Consider the following 19529-nt stretch of genomic DNA (forward strand, 5'->3'; position numbering starts at 1 on the left):
CATCACGTTGTCGTAGCCACTCTGTAGTCGCCCACTCTCTCTCTCTCTCGTTCTTACCGGCATACACCGGCCAATCAGAAAGCTAGGATCCCCACCACCACCCCTCCCCATCTCTCTCTCCCCCCCTCTCTCTCTTCTCTTGCACTGCCAGTCCACTGAAAGCGGTCCTCCTCCTCTCCTGTCACACACACACACACACACACACACACACACACACACACACACACACACACACACACACACACACACACACCACTCAGTCCAGTCCAAACCCCCAGAAAAGCCGTGCTGAATCCTCACACCGTCTGTCAGCATGGGGAGCGCTTGTTTTTCTCGGGACTTTTGTTTGTTCATCCTCCTCATAAATACTTGCGGGGTGATGGGGAATGCCGGACTGGCAGGTAAGCGCTCCCCTTTCCTCTCTGTCTTGCTTTATTGTCAACCATTAGTACTTTTGTGGTGGCTTCTGTCTTGCCGGCTCCGATGAGGAAATGATGAGTGAAAACCTACTTGGAATATTGTCGCTGGAGACTTTAAAACAATCTTTCAAATATCCCGACGTCTTTAAACTTACCTTTTAATTACAGTCGCATTGTGTATTAACACAGCAATGACATTACATAGCACTTGTTTTCATGTGATATAACAGCGCTGCGTTGATGCAAAAACTACACTTTTTGCGCACTATTTTCGCTCCGTGTGAATTTAACTTGGGCGTTTCATAAAAGCATACTTGATCTATTAAGCTAAGTGACACCACTTTGGCAGGACCTCTGCTTTACATCACCGTTTTCCCTCTGTGCGGCATTTGTGACGCGCAATTGGGTTTAGTGGTCTCCCAGACTTCACCGGAACTTCTGTTTCCTGCGTGCAAAGGTCAGTTTCAGTCGGAAACCACAGCTTGATCTATGGTCGGGGCTCTCGTTTGCTTTGATTTGGAGTGAGAGCGCTGCCTGTTTTCAGGATTTCACTGAGGGGGTGAGACGGCGCAAGTCATTTAACGAAACGTAGCATCTCGGCTTTGGTGTCCTTTGCTGGAGGAGGGGACGAGGAGGAAGGTGTGTGTGTGCGTGTATGTGTAAATGTGGGGTGAGGAGGGTTGGTGAAGGTGACAGGAGGACCTTCACAAGTCCCAGGAGGAACAGGCAGGCAGCAGGCGCCAATAACGAGCCTGTAGCAGCAGCAGCAGGAGCGCATTGTTAAGACTCTCACCTCTGGGAACAGGGTGAGGTTACTGAGACAGCGAACCACGATGCAGGCAGCGCACACACACTCCTAAAATGCCCCCCTCCAATGATCTAGCTGAAACCCTCAGACCACTTTTTAGTTTTCTCTTCTCACTTTTACACAAATTAGGTCCAAACTTTTTTTTCTTTTCATTGGGAAATTATTTATTGGAAAATCCCTTTTAAGGTGCATTCATCGCCTGTAGCTAGCCTCCACCTTGGCCTTTTGTATTGTGGTGGAAGTGGAGGACGAGGGAAGCAGCTCTGTGGAGACAGTGAAGGATCTGACAGGATCCAACAAATCTCTGTGTTTGTGTTTGTGAGTCCCCCCTTGTGTGAATGTGTGTGTTTATTCCCTGTGTAATAAGCTGGCCCTTTGCCCTTGGATTGAGGCCCAGATGTGACCAGCTCCTCTATCAATAACTTGATCAATTGAAGAGCTGTTAAGCCCTTTGCTCTCTGCAGCTGCACCGTGACGGGAGAGCTCTCCTTCACTGTCACACTCTCAAGCAAAACCAAAAGGTAAAATGAATGATTTAAAACAGCAAAAGAGCCAAATTCGTCACATTAAAGCTGAATAAGGCAGCACGCATCATTGGGTTTAACCTGGAGCTTTACAAGCTTTTCTCTCACACTTTGATCCATCGAACAGACGAGTCTGGGTTATAATATCTCAAACTGTTTTCACTTTTCTTATTGTCTAACAAAAGTGTGTCTAATAACACAAATGTCTGACATGATGGACGAGTAATTACACGTCTTTCATTTGCTTTTATTAATTTGATGGTTCTCACAATATTTTCTCGAGTTCGTGGGTACTTGACCTTTATACAACACAAGCTGTGGCAGAACAGAGCCTGAGTACAGTTACCCGGGTTTTTAAGTACAAGTTTGAGTTACATATGTCCTCAACATTGGTCGGGGCATCTGATTAGGATGCCTGCTGGAGTTTGAGGTGAGCTGTTGGTGAGGAGACCTTGGAGCAGACACAGGAGAGATTATGTCTCCTGGTTGTCTTGGAAACACCTCAGTAAATGGTAAATGGACTGGTACTTATATAGCATCTTTATAGCACCTTTGCACTCAAGCTGGGCCCTCCCTACTACACGTTTCATTCACCCAGTCATGCACACATATATCCTACATGCACATATATGGATCACAGGCAACTGTGGACTCTGTCTTTTGCCAAGGACACCTCAACTAGAGGAGCTGGGGATCGATTCACCAGCCTTCCAGTTGGTAGACCACCCACTCTACCGCATGAGCTGCCGCATCAAGGAATGACTTTCAACAAGACCTTAACATAGAATCAGGTTCATCGAGCTGTCCCCAAGCCCAGTCATGACCAGCTCTCCTTCAGCAGCTGAGTCCGGCTATCTGAGACCAACCAGTGGTGCATCCAGGCAGGTTTTTATAAAATTAGAGGTGTTCAATTGTTAGCTTTGCACCACTGGTTGCTGAACTCATACAACAAATGACGTTTCCTCTCATGCTGAGCAGGATTACCATTGCAACAACACATCAGGGTAAAACCCCATCCTGGAAGTCACGAGATGGTATTCCCCTAGAACCGTTCACTGAGCTCGTAGCTCCTCTGCACAGACAATCTGAGCCCAGATAAAGCAAAGCAATCTTAGTGAGTAGATACATGCAGTTAGATATGAAATATAAAAAACTAACAGCTGAATCCTGACAGTAATGCATGAGTGAAAATAATGGCATTAAAGTGCTTTTCTACACAGAGAACTTTAACTTTTAATACTTTAATTCGTTTTTTCATGATGAAACTTTGGTAAAATTATAAATGAAGGACTTTCACTTGTTGCAGTTTTAAGTTTTGTTGCTTAGACCAAGAATGGAAAGCATTCCTTTCATGAAGTTCACAGACTGTGTGGAAACGTGGAAGTTGAGTGCTGGAACATTGTTACACTGTTACAGGATTAAATCAGTGTGTTTCATCGGAGTTATCAGTGGGTGCTTGAACCTCAACCTGTTTCCACGCTTGGCCACTCTGTGTTCACGTGACTGGACGACACATCGCACAAAGTAGCTAGTTTCACTCTTCAATTCTCTTATTGTTCGTATTCAACAGCTGTCACTGCTCGTTTGAAAGAAGAATATGAAGAACCCAAATGTGTCAGTGGGAATATTAATATCAAACTGATGCACACTGCGTCTTCATTAACAACTGGTTGATATTTAAATAACTTTAGCAATTTATTTCTCCAATGATTTTATTATCTCTGAGCTCTCTGACATGTACTCTGCTACATGTACTGCAGGCAGTGCTGAGAACGATACAGTCAGAGCCCCCTGCTGGGCAAACTTGGTAATTGAACAAGCCAAAGCATCCTTTTCTGAATCTGTTCTGTATGTATGTGTTGTCACCAAAGGACGCTCCTGTAAAGTGCAGCAATGACCACTTGCTCATTGCTGCTGGACACCAACTGAACGCTGTTACAAAGTGTATCCAACACAGGAGCTTTCTGTTTAATACATGCAAATACCCTTTTTGAATACAAGCACGCTCACCCACACAGGTGTGCACACAGGTGTTCACTGTTCACAGACACAACTACACCTTTCCCGACTGCTAGCTCAAATTGTGCGCTGTCTGCGTGCTGCACAACAACTTTCAATATTTAGTATTTACTGTTATTCACACTTAGCTAGATCAATGGTGTTGTGTTTATTATGCTGCTCTCTTTTTTTGCTTGTTTTCTTTTTTTTTCTCTCAACAGGTGATCCGGGAGTTTTTTTTCTTTCTCTTTTTAAGTTTCCTTTCTCACTGTCCCTCTCCTGTCCCACAGCCATGTCTGTCCTGTCTGTAACAACTGAAAATAAAATAAATAACAACAATGGTCGATCAAATGGACCAATACGGCATGATGATGATCCATTTGATTGATTGATTGATTGGTAATTTATTTCAACATGTGAACAATATACAAGTGCATTTAGAAAAGAAAATAAGAGAGAAAAAAATACTGTACAAATTACATACAAAAAAACGTTCTGATTAATTTACATGTTGAAAGGGAAGAAGTAAACACTTATTGATCCCACCCCTTTGCCATAAATTATCAGTTAATATTTAGTTGCTCCCTTACTGATATCATTTGTAATAAAAATAGTGAACAAATTTCTGATATACTATAATATCACATCATGAATTTTTTTTGTTTGTTTGTTTTTAAATAGAGACAATCACTTAATTTCAATATTTTCCTTTTCTTTATAGTTCGAGAAGATCATATTTTTAAACTCTTTTTGAACAGTTTTATGTTTGGATGTTGCTTTATTTCCATATTCAGACTGTTCCACAGTTTCACTCCATGAACAGAAACTTTTTCTTGTAGTACGGACCTTCATTGTTTTGAAGTTACAAAAACCCCTTAAATTATAACTTCCTTCTTTCAAAACAAACATACTCTGAATATTTCCTGGCAGTTCTTTATTTTTTGCTTTGAATAGAATTTGTGCTGTTTGGAATTTCACTCGATCGTCAATTTTCAATATTTCAGACTGCAAAAATAGTGAGTTTGTACATTTCTGTAAGCTGCACTGTGGATGATTCAAACTGCTTTTTTTTTGAAGAGTAAAAAGTGATGTAATGTGGTTTTATAGTTGTTGCCCCAGACCTCTGCACAATAGCTGAAGTATGGTGAAACCAGTGAACAGTAGAGAATATGAAGTGATGTTCTGTCGAATACCTGTTTTGCCTTTTTTAGTATTTCAATGCTTGGTGATACTTTGGAATGAATATATCTTACGTGAGCTCTCAGTTAAGTTTTTCATCTATTATTACCCCCAGAAATTTATTTTCACTGACTCTTTCAATATCAACACCATTTATTTGAATCTTTGCATTTGTATTTAAACGACTATTTCCAAATAACATAAGTTTAGATTTATTCAAATTTAATGATAATTTATTTTTATCAAGCCAGAACTTCACTTTACTTATTTCATATCCTCCAATAAATTCTGCAGATCATCACCAGAGCAGAAGATGTTTGTATCGTCAGCAAAGAGAACCATTTTTAATACTTTGGACACTTTACAGAGTCGTTAATGTACAAGTTGAAGAATTTTGGACCCAAAACTGACCCTTGGGGTACACCACAAGCAATGTCCATACATAAGGAACAACCACCATTTAATTTCACAAACTGCTTCCTGTCACTTGAATAACTCCGGACCCAATCTAAAGCTACCCCTCTGACACCATAACGTTCCAGTTTTCTTATTAATATATCAGGATCTATAGAGTCAAATGCCTTTGCCAAGTCTATGAATAACCCAGCCACATGTTGCTTTTTGTTTGTGGTATTTGTGATGTATTCTATTGAATCTAATAGATGATGTTGATCTGCTTGATCTGAATCTGTACTGACTCTCAGTGAGTCGTTTATGTTTATCTGTAAATTTTACCAGTCGGTTTTTAAACAGTTTTTCAAGAACTTTTGAGAATTGAGGCAGTAAAGAGATCGGCCTGTAGTTTGTGAAATGGTGTTTGTTTCCAGATTTGTATAGAGGTATAACTTTTGCTATTTTCATTCTGTCTGGAAATCGACCAGTTTGAAATGATAAATTACAGATGTATGTAAATGGTTTCATAACAGCCTCTATGACTCTTTTAACCACTATCATATCAATATCATGATGATGATGATGATTGATAAAGTAAATCTGTTGGGTATCTTTGTTGGCCTTCAGACAACAATTCTGACGGCTAAAGAACCAAACGGGACAAACAAACAACCAACCAACCAACCAACCAACCAAACAAACAAACAAACAAACAAACAAACAAAGGAAATACAAAAACCTTCTGTAATTGTTAAGTTAGCTTACATGTGTAAAGTGATGACATCACATCACAACAATATATCAGTTATCACATGCAACACCGTGGAGTATGTAGCAGCAACCTTCAGTCCTTCTTTGCCGTTTCTGCAGGACGTAAAGTTTCTGACTCGCGCTCTTGTTAAGTAGCTTGGATGCCTCCCGGTAGCAAAAATGAGGCGAAGGAAAAAAGGGGCAAAACATTTATTTTCCATACAAATCGAAAGGTACAAAACAAATGCCTCTGGTGGGAGCTCCATTTACATTCCCTCTATGTTACAACAAAAAATAACATTAAAATGGCGACGGTCAGAAAACTGTTGCTCCACGTCCTGCTCGCTTACCTAACCTTTTACCCATACCCCTCCGCATGCGGGCCAAATACACACCCCCTTTACGACATCTATCAACACTTTACAACAACAACAGACTAACAAAGCAGGATTAATTTATGGAGCACAGCCGATTACATTATAACATAAAATGATCAAGATTATAATAGAAACTTAAAGATCATGACCAATACTTAAATATGGCATGATGTAACTGAGTAAAATATTGGCCTGGACTTGGCTCCAACAGAGTTCATTGATCGAGGGACTCGCGTCTAATTAGGCTTTAATGTTTTGTGTTTGTGCAGATGTAGACGAGTGTGCAGAGGACTCAGACGACTGCCACATCGACGCCCTCTGCCAGAACACAGCCAAATCCTACAACTGCATCTGCAAGCCTGGATACAAGGGAGATGGAAAACAGTGCGAGGGTGAGTGCTACGTTTCCTTCGGTTCATCCCTGTGAACGCACAATCTGGGATTTACGCAGGAATGTACCAGTTGTTATAGAATATGAACACAAAGCACATCTTCATGTTACTTCTGTTTGAGAGTGAGAGCACATCCAGAAGCAAACAGCTTTAAGTCCTTAGTATGCTTTAAACAAAATGCCTGGCAGATCTAGCAATAGCTTGAAACAAGCTCTTCATGGAGACGTTGATAGTGACAGTAACACATCTTTGAAGGAAGAGTAAAACACTTGGTTTGAATAATGGCCGCTATTTGAAAGGTGTGTGGTGGTGGTGCATGGTGGTTTCTAATATGAGCATCTGACAGGCGGTGCTAATTGAACTATGACTCTTATACAAAGGTGTACAATGCAGCCAGTCTGGTGTTTCTCACACAGAGACTCACTTGGGCAGGTTGTTAGGTTATTAACAGTTCTTCGAGCAAATTTGGTGATTCATTTTACTTTTTTGTTTCAAGAATGACAATTTTCCATTTTATAACTTTATAACTTTATTAGTCAGTTACTGCTAACTGGGTAGCAGGTTTCCATTGTGAAAGTGTTTGAGGCTATTCCACTGATGTGTCAAAGACGTTACCTTGCTGTAAGATGTATAACAACTCCATTGTCTTCTGCTTTGGAGATTTCTGAGAGCAGAAGTGTCGCACTAACCTGCAGCAGGAGGGGAACAGGCTCATTCTACGCTGATCACAGAGCGACTATGACAGTGATGAAAGTGTACAAACGTTTCTAATAGCACAGCAAATCTTTGAAAGTCTTTGAAAGGAGACTAAAATACTTGGTTGCTTCTGACTTTCTGACTGCTGTGTCAGAGTATACTCTCCTCACATGAAGGATAGGTGATGTTCATTATTGTGAATTTGCTTAGATGTGAGTGCATGAACTGGGCCTCTGATGCAACCGCAGGATGGACAGCTGTTTCACAACCCCCACACCCTACACCCACAGGGTTCTCCTAATTAACGGAGAGAAAGCGGACTTATTGAGGGTGTCGGGGTGAGAAGGGGGCAGCACCCGGCTGTGCGCTCACACCTCCACTCCTGCCTGAAAGCACACCACAGCTGGAGCCACAGCCGACTGCACAGATACACTTTCTCCATCTCTCACCCTCTGTTAGGTCTCGTCTGTCACACATTTATTTAAACGTGCTCACACGACCACTGTGATCATCTAATCTTTCCCACACTGGTTTAATTTAAGCCAAGTATATTTATATTTCCTGTTTTATTGCCTCAGATCTGGTTATAATAAATGACATTTTCAGCTGACTATGAAATAGTCATCAGTCCCAACAGCAATGATAATTCACCAATCAGAACTAGAGTCTAGGAACATGACAGGATCGCTGTGGCTGATCTGTAACTCACTGAGTTGGATAGCCACTTTAACTAGATTATGTAAACCAGGTCGAATCAGCTTGTTCAAGCTAAATTGCAGCTTTTTCATTCAGGTCCTCAGTGTGGGAATTTTTCATGGGTTTTCAATAGGCAGTTATTCTGTAACATCGGTTCTGTCTTTGTGTTTTCACTTTTCTTTTTTAACTTCTCTTGTTAGACGCCTGCTAGCTCTGTGAGCTACTAGCTAGCTAACATTATGTGAAATTCCAGTGAGAAGTGACTGACTGAAAAAAATAATGCATCCAAGGAATGCTATGGAAAAACTCTCTAATCTCTAGTTGGAGAAACTCTTTGTCTTTCTGGCTTTGTGGGGTTTTTCAAACTTCAAATAGAAACTTTAATATTTAGTTCAAATCCAACAGTTCCCAGACAGGATGTGATGCAGTACATATAGAGGAGAATTATTATTCAATTCAATTCAATTCAATTTTATTTATATAGTGCCAAATCACAACAAAAGTCGCCTCAAGGCGCTTCATAGATACAGAGAAAAACCCAACAATCATATGACCCCCTATGAGCAGCACTTTGGCGACAGTGGGAAGGAAAAACTCCCTTTTAACAGGAAGAAACCTCCAGCAGAACCAGGCTCAGGGAGGGGCGGGGCCATCTGCTGTGATTGGTTGGGGTGAGAGAAGGAAGACAGGATAAAGACATGCTGTGGAAGAGAGACAGAGGTTAATAACAGATATGATTCAATGCAGAGAGGTCTGTTAATACATAGTGAGTGAGAAAGGTGACTGGAAAGGAAAAACCCAATGCATCATGGGAAAGATTAATAATAATCTTGTGGATTATTATTAATCCACAAGAGCTAGCTTAACTTTTTAAAATAAAATGCTACAACATCTACTGTCAGTAGAACATCTTCCACTTTTTACAGTGAGTTTAAAGCACAACAACAACAACTTGCCGTTTGATCTTTCCATGAAGTCTTTCTCTACTCTATCTCTATCAGCATGTGCTCTTATCTCACAATGATGTCATTTTTGGATGAACTGACCCTTTAGACATGCATAATTACTGACTGTGCACACTGATGTCTCAGAATACACGCGGATCTGTCTCTGTTTCTGTTTGCATAGACAGGGTGATTTATTACACTTAACACTCAGTCGTTCTAAACGATGTGTGCTGAATGACAACAGCTTCTCTCTCTCCTCTGAGAGCAGACGGCAGGAGGGTCCAGACTTTTCAAGGTTATGATTTCCCTCCATAACGTTGCTGTCTGAGCAGATCAGCCACTTCTTATTCCATCACTTTGCACAGATACCTTTGCATCAGTGTGAGCATGTTTGTGGCGTGCACTATGGATGGACCTTGGATGTCAGCTGGGACATCACTGTGTACGTGTCATGCACTGTCCTCCCTCATGACTGTACATTCATTCTTTTAAACTCTTCACTGGCAATGAAGCAACAGCTCATGACAGAGACGCCAAATGAAGACAGATGGTGGATGGGAGTTGACCCTTGACCCCGGTGATTAGATATGGTCGCTGTAATTGGCCGGCTGTGTTTTCCATCAACAGGCATTACAGCCCACTTTGCTGGCCAGCGCCATTAGTGGCTCTGCTATTCCTGGAAGCACCTGGAAGCAGCAGAGTGTCTGTGCTTGCTCTCCGCAGCTCTAAGGTCATCTCTGTGTCTTTATTATCGGCATCACTCCATATCAGCGAATGATCACTCAGCAGCGTAGTGAAACATCATGAAAAACTGTGTCAAAAGAAGTGCTTCTAAGAGACATTTTACTCCCCATTTCTTAAAAGTGCATTGACCGAGAAATGTATGATAGTCCAGACTGCTGCTCTCATTTGTCATCTTTCCCAGGTCCAGAGCACCTGTGTTTCAGAGACCTCCAGATGCACTCTTCATGCTTTGTAAATAGACACGTCTTAAGAACTAAATATATTGTGGCCTGTACTGAAAGTAAGGGCGATGCTGTAGAAGCACTGGCACAAAAGACAGCTATGTGTATAGTGTCAAGTCTGATTTCTGAAGACTTCCATCTTTACTTTTTGAAACTGGAGGTAATGGTCATGGGGTGGATCTGACCAAATCAAACTAATAAACATCTTAGCACAACGTAAGGAGGATGTGGGGTGATGGGGGGCATTATGGTGACATCAGCGTTGGCATCGGGGAAGTGAAAGCAAAACATTGGGGGTTATAATGACTGCATGCAACCACAGTGTCAGTGTTTGCCCAAGTGATTTTATTAGTATGTTTTCTGTGCATAACCACCGTTTCCTGATGTTAACTCCAGTAAACAGGTTGAAATATAATTGGCAACTACTGAAATGTTGCTGTGATGCAGCTTTGTTGTTGCAGAGTGACTGAGCTGTTTAACACGTCTGCTTTGCTGGTCAACACCTCTCCATTGCATTGAATTACTACAGACAGTAAGTCCAGTGTAAAGAAAATTAAGCCAAATTCTGGGTTCCTGAAGTTGTTCATTAGCTGTTATAGCAGTGTGCTATGTCTGCATCAGGGAGTGCTTTCATTATCCACTTCATGTCTTGATATACTATAAGACAAAACTGAGCAAAGTCACCAGCAGCATTTTGTAACTCACACAGAAAACACTGAAGAACCTGAAACTTTAACCTGTAAGCAACGAGCTCTCATCCTGTACAGCGGCGTTTTGGTTTTTCTTGCCCCTTTGGAGGGAAGCATCGTTCTCCTTTAGCTTAGTGTGAATCATATGCTACTGGCTTTACAGTAGTTTAACTCTATAATGCCCTTTGTATCATATATGATAGACCTCTATCTCATCAACATGATCAATAATTGCCATAATTTCAAAATGTTATGGACAAAACCTTTTTGCCTAAAATTAACGTTGCTAAGAAAAGTTGCCAAAAATGCCCAAAGTATCAAATGTGATATAAAAATATATAATAAATATAATAAATATGTCATACACAACATGATATAGCGAAAAAATGTTTGTGGGTCTTGTTGTAATGGTCAATAAACATCAGAATGTTCTGGATATGTTTCGATGGGTTGGATCTTACAGGGAGATTTTACACTGATGCACTCTGAACACCAAACGATGGCGTGAGATCGTAGTGAAAGAATTGTGTTTTGTTCCTGTAGCAGAGTTCAAGATGCTTGTAGAACAAATGCCGAGGTACGCTGAAGCTTTTCTGGCAGCATGTGGTAGCCCAGCATGTTTGTGTCTATAAACTTCATGACAGTGGATCGATGTGAGGGGCCGTGGAGTTCTCCGAGCATTCGCTTGGTATGTCTCTCCTGACAGTGTGGCTCCCCATGGCATCGTCTTTTAAAGTAAACTATCAGCTTTACTTTTCTGGACATGAGTAAGAAGCAACATGTCACATTTGCATTAGATGGTAGAGAACATTTTGTGATTTCTCTACCATCAAAACACCTGGATGAGGATCTGACATCTGTGCTGTGAACACGTCGAGTTTGACCTCACGTCCAAAGTTCTTGAGAACTTTGATTTTTCTTGATAAAAAAACATCTGCAGATATTTTACTGGAAAATTCTTTAGTTTTGAGAAAGTTTGTCAAGCAATAAACAAGCGTCCAAAGAAAGCAACAATATAGACTGATTTGGTTAATTCACACCAAAACAATTGCAAAATCTTGAAGGCCTGGCCCATATTCAAGGTTAAAAGTGGTCAAAAGTTCAGCTAAATATTGAAAATCAGTGTCAATACATGTAAAGAAACAACAAAGCCATAGATTATGTTGATGATGACATAACTACAACACAATTTCGAGGTTCCAGAGGGAGTTGGCCTGTGCAGCTCCATTGAGAAACCTCACTCTCTCTTGTGCTTTTGTCATGACTCGAGCTCTGGTGACCACGGGAGATGATCTGTGTGCTCAGTCTACCTTCCCTACATGTTGCACTTGAAATGAGCATTTCCAGCCCATATTTATCTTCACAAGGTTCAAATCCTACACACACGGATGCTCTCTTATTATCTCCTAACTTGAATTCTCCTCCATCAGTACTGTGCCGTCACTAGAGTGATTGTCTAAAACGAGTGTGCCGACAACGCTCGCCACGGAAATGTGATATAGTGATTATGAACGTTGCCCTGTCTGTAGACTTTTCCATTAGCTGATACAGTTAGCTTGTTATGGAAAAATGTGAACTTTTATCCCTGTGCTGTAAAATGAAGAGTATGTGCGAGCTGCTCGAGCCTGCTTAACTGCACATGTGCTTGTGTGAGTGTGTGCACATCCAGAGCCGCCTCGCTCGTTTTATCACGAGGTCAAGCAAAACGTAGTGGTACTGTGCACAGGTTTCCCAAGCTGAAACTGAAAACATTCCCAGTGTTTAAAAGCAGGAGCACTGGGAATAAAAGAAACTTGGATTTCATAGTTCAGGGAAGAGAAACTCCACGAGATTAGTGAAGGTATTCCGATTCAAAAGAACCCTCCTAAAAGGACAAAGATGCCTGTTATTTCTTTGTTTTATAACATGCACATTCCTCCATCTTTTATGGAAAGGTTAGCTCCATTTCAGCGTGTGATGATCCAGGCAGTGAGTGATAGCTGCTGCAGAGCTGTGGGTTGTCACTTACAGGCTAACTGGTTGTTCCTAGTTGCCAGGAGGTTTCTGTTGTACACGTAACAACAGCGCATATTGAGATCTTGGTAAACAATGTGCACATTTGACTATTGGAGTAAGTGACAGCTGATTGCATCGCTGCCTGCTGTTTCAAAACCTACACCACCCTGTCACATACCTTTAGGTTAAGCCTAATTCTAACCACATTCTTCTGCTCTAAGAAATAAATGCCAAAATGACACGAGGAGAAGCTTGACACTCTCTGCGACGCGGTAATGACGAACACCCAACCTGCTTAACAAAGCCAGAGAAAGAGAGAAAAAGTGCATCTCATGGGAGGATGATGAGGGAGCAGGTGGGAGGGCATGAAGACGAAATGGCAGACAGATACTAGGCCATTGTCTGCCTGGTGTCTGCACCTCCGTCATCAGTCAGCCGCTCTCCTCACTGGCTACCTACAGACACACATAGATGATATAACTCAGCTCACACACTCACAGAAATCCATCCCACCCATCGCTGAGTGTGTTCCTGCACCTCCCGCTCTCGCTTGTCTGTCTTTCTGACACTTCCTTGCACACTCTGAGTGGAGCAGGTCAGATTCACCAAGGCTCCAGTTTTATATATAGATAACGAGGCCTTAAGGCAACATCTACAGCCTGCTTCTTGGCAATTAGTAATGCCACTCAGAAAAAGTGCAGAAGGAGGAAAGAAATTCCACACAGACTGTTAACGGCCTTCAGTCCATCTCACTCTATACAGAGTTGAAAGACCCGATGACATAAGTGGTCTTGACTTGGCAACCACACAGCTGCTTTGTGGCTCTGTGTCCAACCACAGTCTCAGCCTGAGCGATAGTACAAACTTTATGTTTCATTTTCCCTGTCACCCAGACTCATGGATAAGCTCGCATTCATTTTGGGGGGTAATAACCTAAATGTAGCGGTAAAGACTTTAGTTGGTTTTAGAGTAGTTGTCAATCAGATGTCCACTAAATACATCCTCCATATCAGCAGTCCCCAACCCCCGGGCCTCGGACCGGTCCGTGAGTCGTTTGGTACCGGGCCACGAGAGTTGAGGCTTAGGTGTGAAATGTGAGCCCGTTCTCACTCCCGAGGCGTAACATGCCGACGTTTTGTCACGTCCCGCGGCGTTCCTGAGGAACGCAAAAGGAGGCCTTCGGCGTTCTTATGGCCATAACCCGCCGCGTGGCGGGTTATGGCCGAAATCCAGTGCAATGACGCTCCCGCGGTAATAGACGTTCCAGCCCTGTATTCCAGCCCTAAACCTAACCTTATCCCTAGCCCTAACCATAATCTTTTTCCTGATCTTAACCAAGACTTTAATTTTGTTAAATAGCGTGTTTCTAAGTGATTTGAAGAAAAAGAGCGAACATGTGTAGATAGAGTCCATACGGTTCTCATATTTCCTCATTTTTCCGAGGTCGTCATTTAGGAACGTGGTGGGTAGCCGAAAACGTAATATGTTGACGATTTGTCACCTAGCGTAAAATATTACGCTTTGGGAGTGAGAACGTGTTGGAAATGTATGGTTTTCAGGGTTTTTATCGGTTTTCAGTGTTATTTTGTTATCGTTTTTATCATTAACTCTGTTTTCCTGGGTCTTTTCACGTGTGTTATGAATAAATCTTCTTTTTTTCGGTACCGGTACTAGTTTTATTTTGTTGTATTTATCCGCGACACCTTAAAGGCCGGTCCGTGAAAATATTGTCGGGCATAAACCGGTCCGTGGCACAAAAAAGGTTGGGGACCGCTGCTCCATATGATATGGTAACTGGTAACTGTTTGGGATGTCGCAGTTTACTACATTATTGCTCGCTATACTGTTGTAATACATTCATTTCTTTGTTTTTGGTCCTCAACTGTAGAAGTAGAAGTCTAAAAGAAGATTTACAATAAGCAAGCTGTGATAAAACACGTGACACTAACCATAAGTTTGCATATATCACGCTGACTATCTGCCAGCTACTTGCAAACAAACAATGGAACTGCGTGACGCTAACAGTGACTCTTTAAAGTAAAAGTTGTGCCTTTGAAATGTGTGTTTTGTGTTATACAACTTTTACTTGGAGGTCAAATGTTTACTTTGAAGATGAAAATGCTCTCGCATGTTGTGTGAGGTTGTGAAGAGTCACTACAACTTGGAGAGTAAATTGTGTTTGTGGAGAAGTGACTGCAGCAGTCTGTGAGGGACCAAAACAATCACATGAGGCTTTTGGGGGCAGCACTCTCATTGCTGATTTGCTGATTCCCCCAGGCGACAGCCAGACACCACATTATACATTTTCCTCTAGCCATCGGAGGTTGTCAGGCACTAGGCTTGTGTGACCGCGGTTGTGGGTCTGTGTGGCTTCCACTAATGACTGTCTTCACACGCTTGTTGCTAACTGTACTGTTTGTTTTGGGCCTGGTGGTGAATCCCCTTAAAGTTGTTTTGTTGGTCTGGTTGTGGCCAGCTGCTATTGACATTTGTTGCCATATTAGAAGATGTGGAAAATTCCGACACCAGGAGAAACGCCTGTCTTCTGATGAATCCGAGCTATTTTAGGAACAAGCTGGGCTCACACAGTACTTATGTAAGTAACACAAAGTGCCTACAGAAGTGTGGTATACATAATCCAGGTGGTTTTAATATGATGGCTGAAGAATGTACAGTTACAATAAAAGCACAGGTAAACTTAAGGGTTACTATTCTGTAAGCAGTGGTAGTGAGAGCTTCTTTATTTAGTTATTTTTTCTGGTCCTAAACCGAAAAAAAGATTGGCCTGATAGCAGAGAGCTTTGTCTACCATCCTACTGTTGGAAAGTCCAGGAACCACAACAGAGCCTGCAGTCTGAAAGTAAAGTACCCTGATGGGACCTGATTTTGTATGAAAATAAAATAATTTAAAATGATTAATTCAACACAGAGTCAGTTAAAAGAAGCTTATGTGGTCACTCCTGTTAAGTTAGTGCTCCTTCTGCAGCATTTCTGATAAACTGAAAGCTTTTCAACTGTTCTTTTATCTGAACTCAGCACTAAGTTAAAAAGTCTGAGAAATCAGACAGAAATTCTGATTAAGGCCAGGAGGATGCTAGATAAGAAATAAAACTTGTTTGTGACCTTTCTGGTTAGGGTCCACATGACAGCGAGCCAGGCTTTCAGTGAGTTAGATCTTTTCCAGGGTCTTTAGTTGATTAATAGGCTGGAGTGAAAGATTGCTGCCACTCCTCCTCCTCGGCCTGGGTTTCAAGGATTCTGACTGTTTGTATGACTCGGCGGTGTTGTTTCATTTAAACTAACGTATTTATCCTGCTGTAGCCAAGTTTCTGTAGGGCACAGTAACTGAATGTGCTGATTAATTTTTAAAGTATTTACTAAAAAGAACTGAGAGGAGAGAGATGTAATGTTTAATAGTACATATTTAATTCATTGACTCTTTGTTGTGGTTGAGACAGGGCTGGACTGGGACAAAAAAATCGACCCGGGCATTTTGACTAGAGACCGGCCCCCCAGGTATTATAGGAAAAGTCATAAAGCCTTTGAATGAAAACAAACACTGTTGTGACAGTGATGTACAGTCTTGTTGGTATATGTATGATTTCTATACATTTTACATCAGATAAAAACTTTGGTTGTGAGATTCAGACAATTATCTTTTAAAAGCATTTTAAATGAGAATAAGAAAGAAAAGTATTTCTCTGTGCCCCCCTCTCCCTGTTAATGCCCTACCTGGCCCCCTGGCAACACTTTGCTAGACCCGCCCCTGCACAGTTACCAGCTGTCAGCTACTTAGAAAAGGATCCTGGTGTTATTTGTCTCTCAGAAACAGTTCATAACTTCAACTCATTCATGTCACCTAAAAGGTAAACCTGTTTCTCCATCACCTGTTCAGCTCTGATGATTCAGTAAGGACATCTCCTGGTTTCATCTTCATGTTTCCCTCTCACCACATATCCAAACCCACATCATGACCAGCAGCTTTACAGCTGTGGCTCCAACGACCATCAGCTGATACTAGAAATTAATATTAAATAAATTCTAACAACAGCTGATCAAGCTTAAACGTGCTGCTGTTGTTTAGCGCGACATCTGCTGGTTTCCTCTTTCTGGTGCAAAGTGGGCGATAAACAAACAAGAGAGACGATCAGCTGATCATTGATTAGTTTTCATGATTGAATGAGAGAAGAAGAGGCAGCTGTGCAGCAAAGACACAGAAAAACTCCAGCTTTGTGTCTTTTTCATTGTAGCTGAATTACAGGACAAACTTTGTTCCTTTTCACCTCAATACGAATAATATTTTCTCTGAATGCGAGACGATTCCATTTTTTAGGGGACGGTTGGAAACTCTACTAACTAACCTTATGAACAAAATAAAGTTCACTATCAGTAACATCATAGCACCCACACAGCTGTATAAACTCTGTCATGCTAGCTAGCACGCAGTACGAAAAAGTCAGCACAACGAAAATAAACTCCACCTAAACTTGAAAAAAAAAGGTAAATGACCTGTATTTGTATAGCGCTTTATTAGTCCCCAAAGCACTTTACACGTCCAGTCATCCACCCATTCACACACTGGTGATGGCAAGCTACGTTGCAGCCACAGCCACCCTGGGGCGCACTGACAGAGGCGAGGCTTGGTTTATATCTGACCCAGATAGACTGCAGGTCATAACTTCTTACCTTAAGTTCAGTTCACCTGACACTCGGACCTGCGGCCGCCTCGGGTCTCTGCTCCTCCTGCCTCACCTTTCCCTCATCCACCTGCTGGCCTCTGTGGGAGCTCTGTGAAGCCACCACCAAACAACAGCGTTATGGATGATCTGATATCCTCGTGTTGGTGTTGTTCCCAGATCATCATGAAAATGTTGTTCCAGGTTCAACACTGCAAGTGACCAATCACATTATTGTGACGTTATTGTTTTGCGCACCAACCCATTCGTGCATTTATGAAATTCCAATGTTGCAAGGACAATATCAATTCTGCTTAGCGTTTATTAAAGGGTTAGGGTTAGGGTCCGTTGATCAGCAGACAAAGGCAGTTTCTCGCAGCTTAAGTACAGTTTTTTGTTTTACGACGGTTTTTCCCGAAGTCGCAAAAGTATGACATCACAACATTCTGATTGGTCACTTGCAATGTTGATCCTGGAACAACCTTTAGTATGATGATCTGGGAACAACACCAACACGAGGATATCAGATCGTGCTCAGAGTTATTTTTAAACAATGGCCAGCATCTGGCCAATCCACCACCTTTCATTGTTTATACTGTCATAAAATAAATAAATAAATAAAAATCATCGGCCCATAAAAATGAAAAACCACCATCGGCCCACCGGGCAAATGTCCGGTGGGCCGATGGCCAGTCCAGCTATGGGTTGAGAGTGTTACATCCTTCTTTTTTATGGTTAATTCTTTTTATTTTTTCTTTTAAATTTCTTGCTGTTTTTATTTTTTATTTTGATGGTGTGGGGATTGGAGTTTGAGGGAATCACAGGACGAGAGAAACTGCAGAGACGTGTGTAGAACTGCAACTGTTACTTTGTATGCCACAGTGATGGATACACCAATAAGATTGTCTTTAATGTGCTATTGTTCCCTCTATTTAGGACATTTGAAGGTGTGCAGTGCTGTGAAATTAAAATTTCAATGAAACCTAAAGTAGTGAATGTGTTTTGAAAATATAGGGAGGAGAACCCACAGACTGGGGTGGCTATAGTTCAGGAGCTAAACAGGGCATTACAAGGTTACTGATGTTTGGTATGGACACTGGAGCAGCCAGTCTGCATACCAAATATCTTTGGGCATGATACTAATCCCAAGTCGCTCGGGCAATATACTCCCACGCATCCACCTGAGTGTTAGATAGCAAAAGAGGCAAGTTGTGTAAGCGCTTTAAGTGCTCAGAGTAGAAGAGCACTATATAACAACGCGTCCATTTATACATGTTTGTGTTAAAATGTAGGAAGTAAAAATAAAAAGTTATCAGAAAAATGCATTCTGAAGTAAAGTACAGTAACCTCTGATTTACATATTTATTAATTCCTGCCATAAAATAGCATTAGTATTCAGTAAACAGAGCATGTAATTATTCAACTTAGAATCCAGACACGAGAAACCTTCAGCCAGTATCCTACCTGAAAGGAAAGCTGCATCCTTTCTCATTTACTCCCTGTGCCCTTCAGAATATACTTCCAGTGTGGGAGTGGGGGTGTAGGTCCATCAGCAAAGGCGCCTAATTCACTTGATGAGACGTGGAGCATAAACATTTCTCTAGTAATTAGAAAATGCGTGCATGTGAGCGGAAGCAGCAGCCACTGAGTCAGTGTTGGGGCACTGCTGTCAGATGTCAGCAACAGCTCAGGGGCAGGAAGTGGCACTGTTTGAGGCAGGATCCAGTGAAATGCCTTCCTCCTCCTCCTACACAGCTCCCCACCTCCCTCTAATCTCCCTGTCAAACAAACATATGAGCACTTAACGCTTACGCAATAAGCAGAAGTTCAGAAAAGTTGCCACGAATTAGTTGAAGTGTGTGGACTGTTATGCATCCATTGTTTCAAATAGTTCCAGGAAAACATGAGCTCGTCTCTTTGATGCTTCTTTGTCGAATGTGGCAAACTGAAGGAGCTTGTTTTGAACATATGACTCAGTTGTGTAACTGACAAATGGACTGGCACTTATATCCCACCTTTGAGTGC

The 19529-nt window shown here is 41.7% G+C and overlaps 1 protein-coding gene across 5 annotated transcripts in view; it reads left to right on the forward strand.

The window, feature by feature from the left end:
* The first annotated feature begins 200 nt into the window (after positions 1 to 200).
* The window catches only part of scube1 (signal peptide, CUB domain, EGF-like 1), a 136698-nt gene continuing 117369 nt past the window's right edge, over positions 201 to 19529 (forward strand). For all 5 annotated transcript variants that reach the window (XM_087830467.1, XM_087830468.1, XM_087830469.1 and 2 more), the window contains exons 1-2: positions 201 to 401; positions 6718 to 6840. In XM_087830467.1, the coding sequence (XP_087686593.1) occupies positions 314 to 401; positions 6718 to 6840 (211 nt within the window). In that variant the 5' untranslated portion in view covers positions 201 to 313. The remainder of the gene's footprint in view (positions 402 to 6717; positions 6841 to 19529) is intronic.

The sequence above is a fragment of the Neolamprologus brichardi genome, chromosome 17 (assembly GCF_056152115.1).
Source record: "Neolamprologus brichardi isolate AB-2024 chromosome 17, ASM5615211v1, whole genome shotgun sequence".
Classification (NCBI taxonomy): Eukaryota; Metazoa; Chordata; class Actinopteri; order Cichliformes; family Cichlidae; genus Neolamprologus; species Neolamprologus brichardi.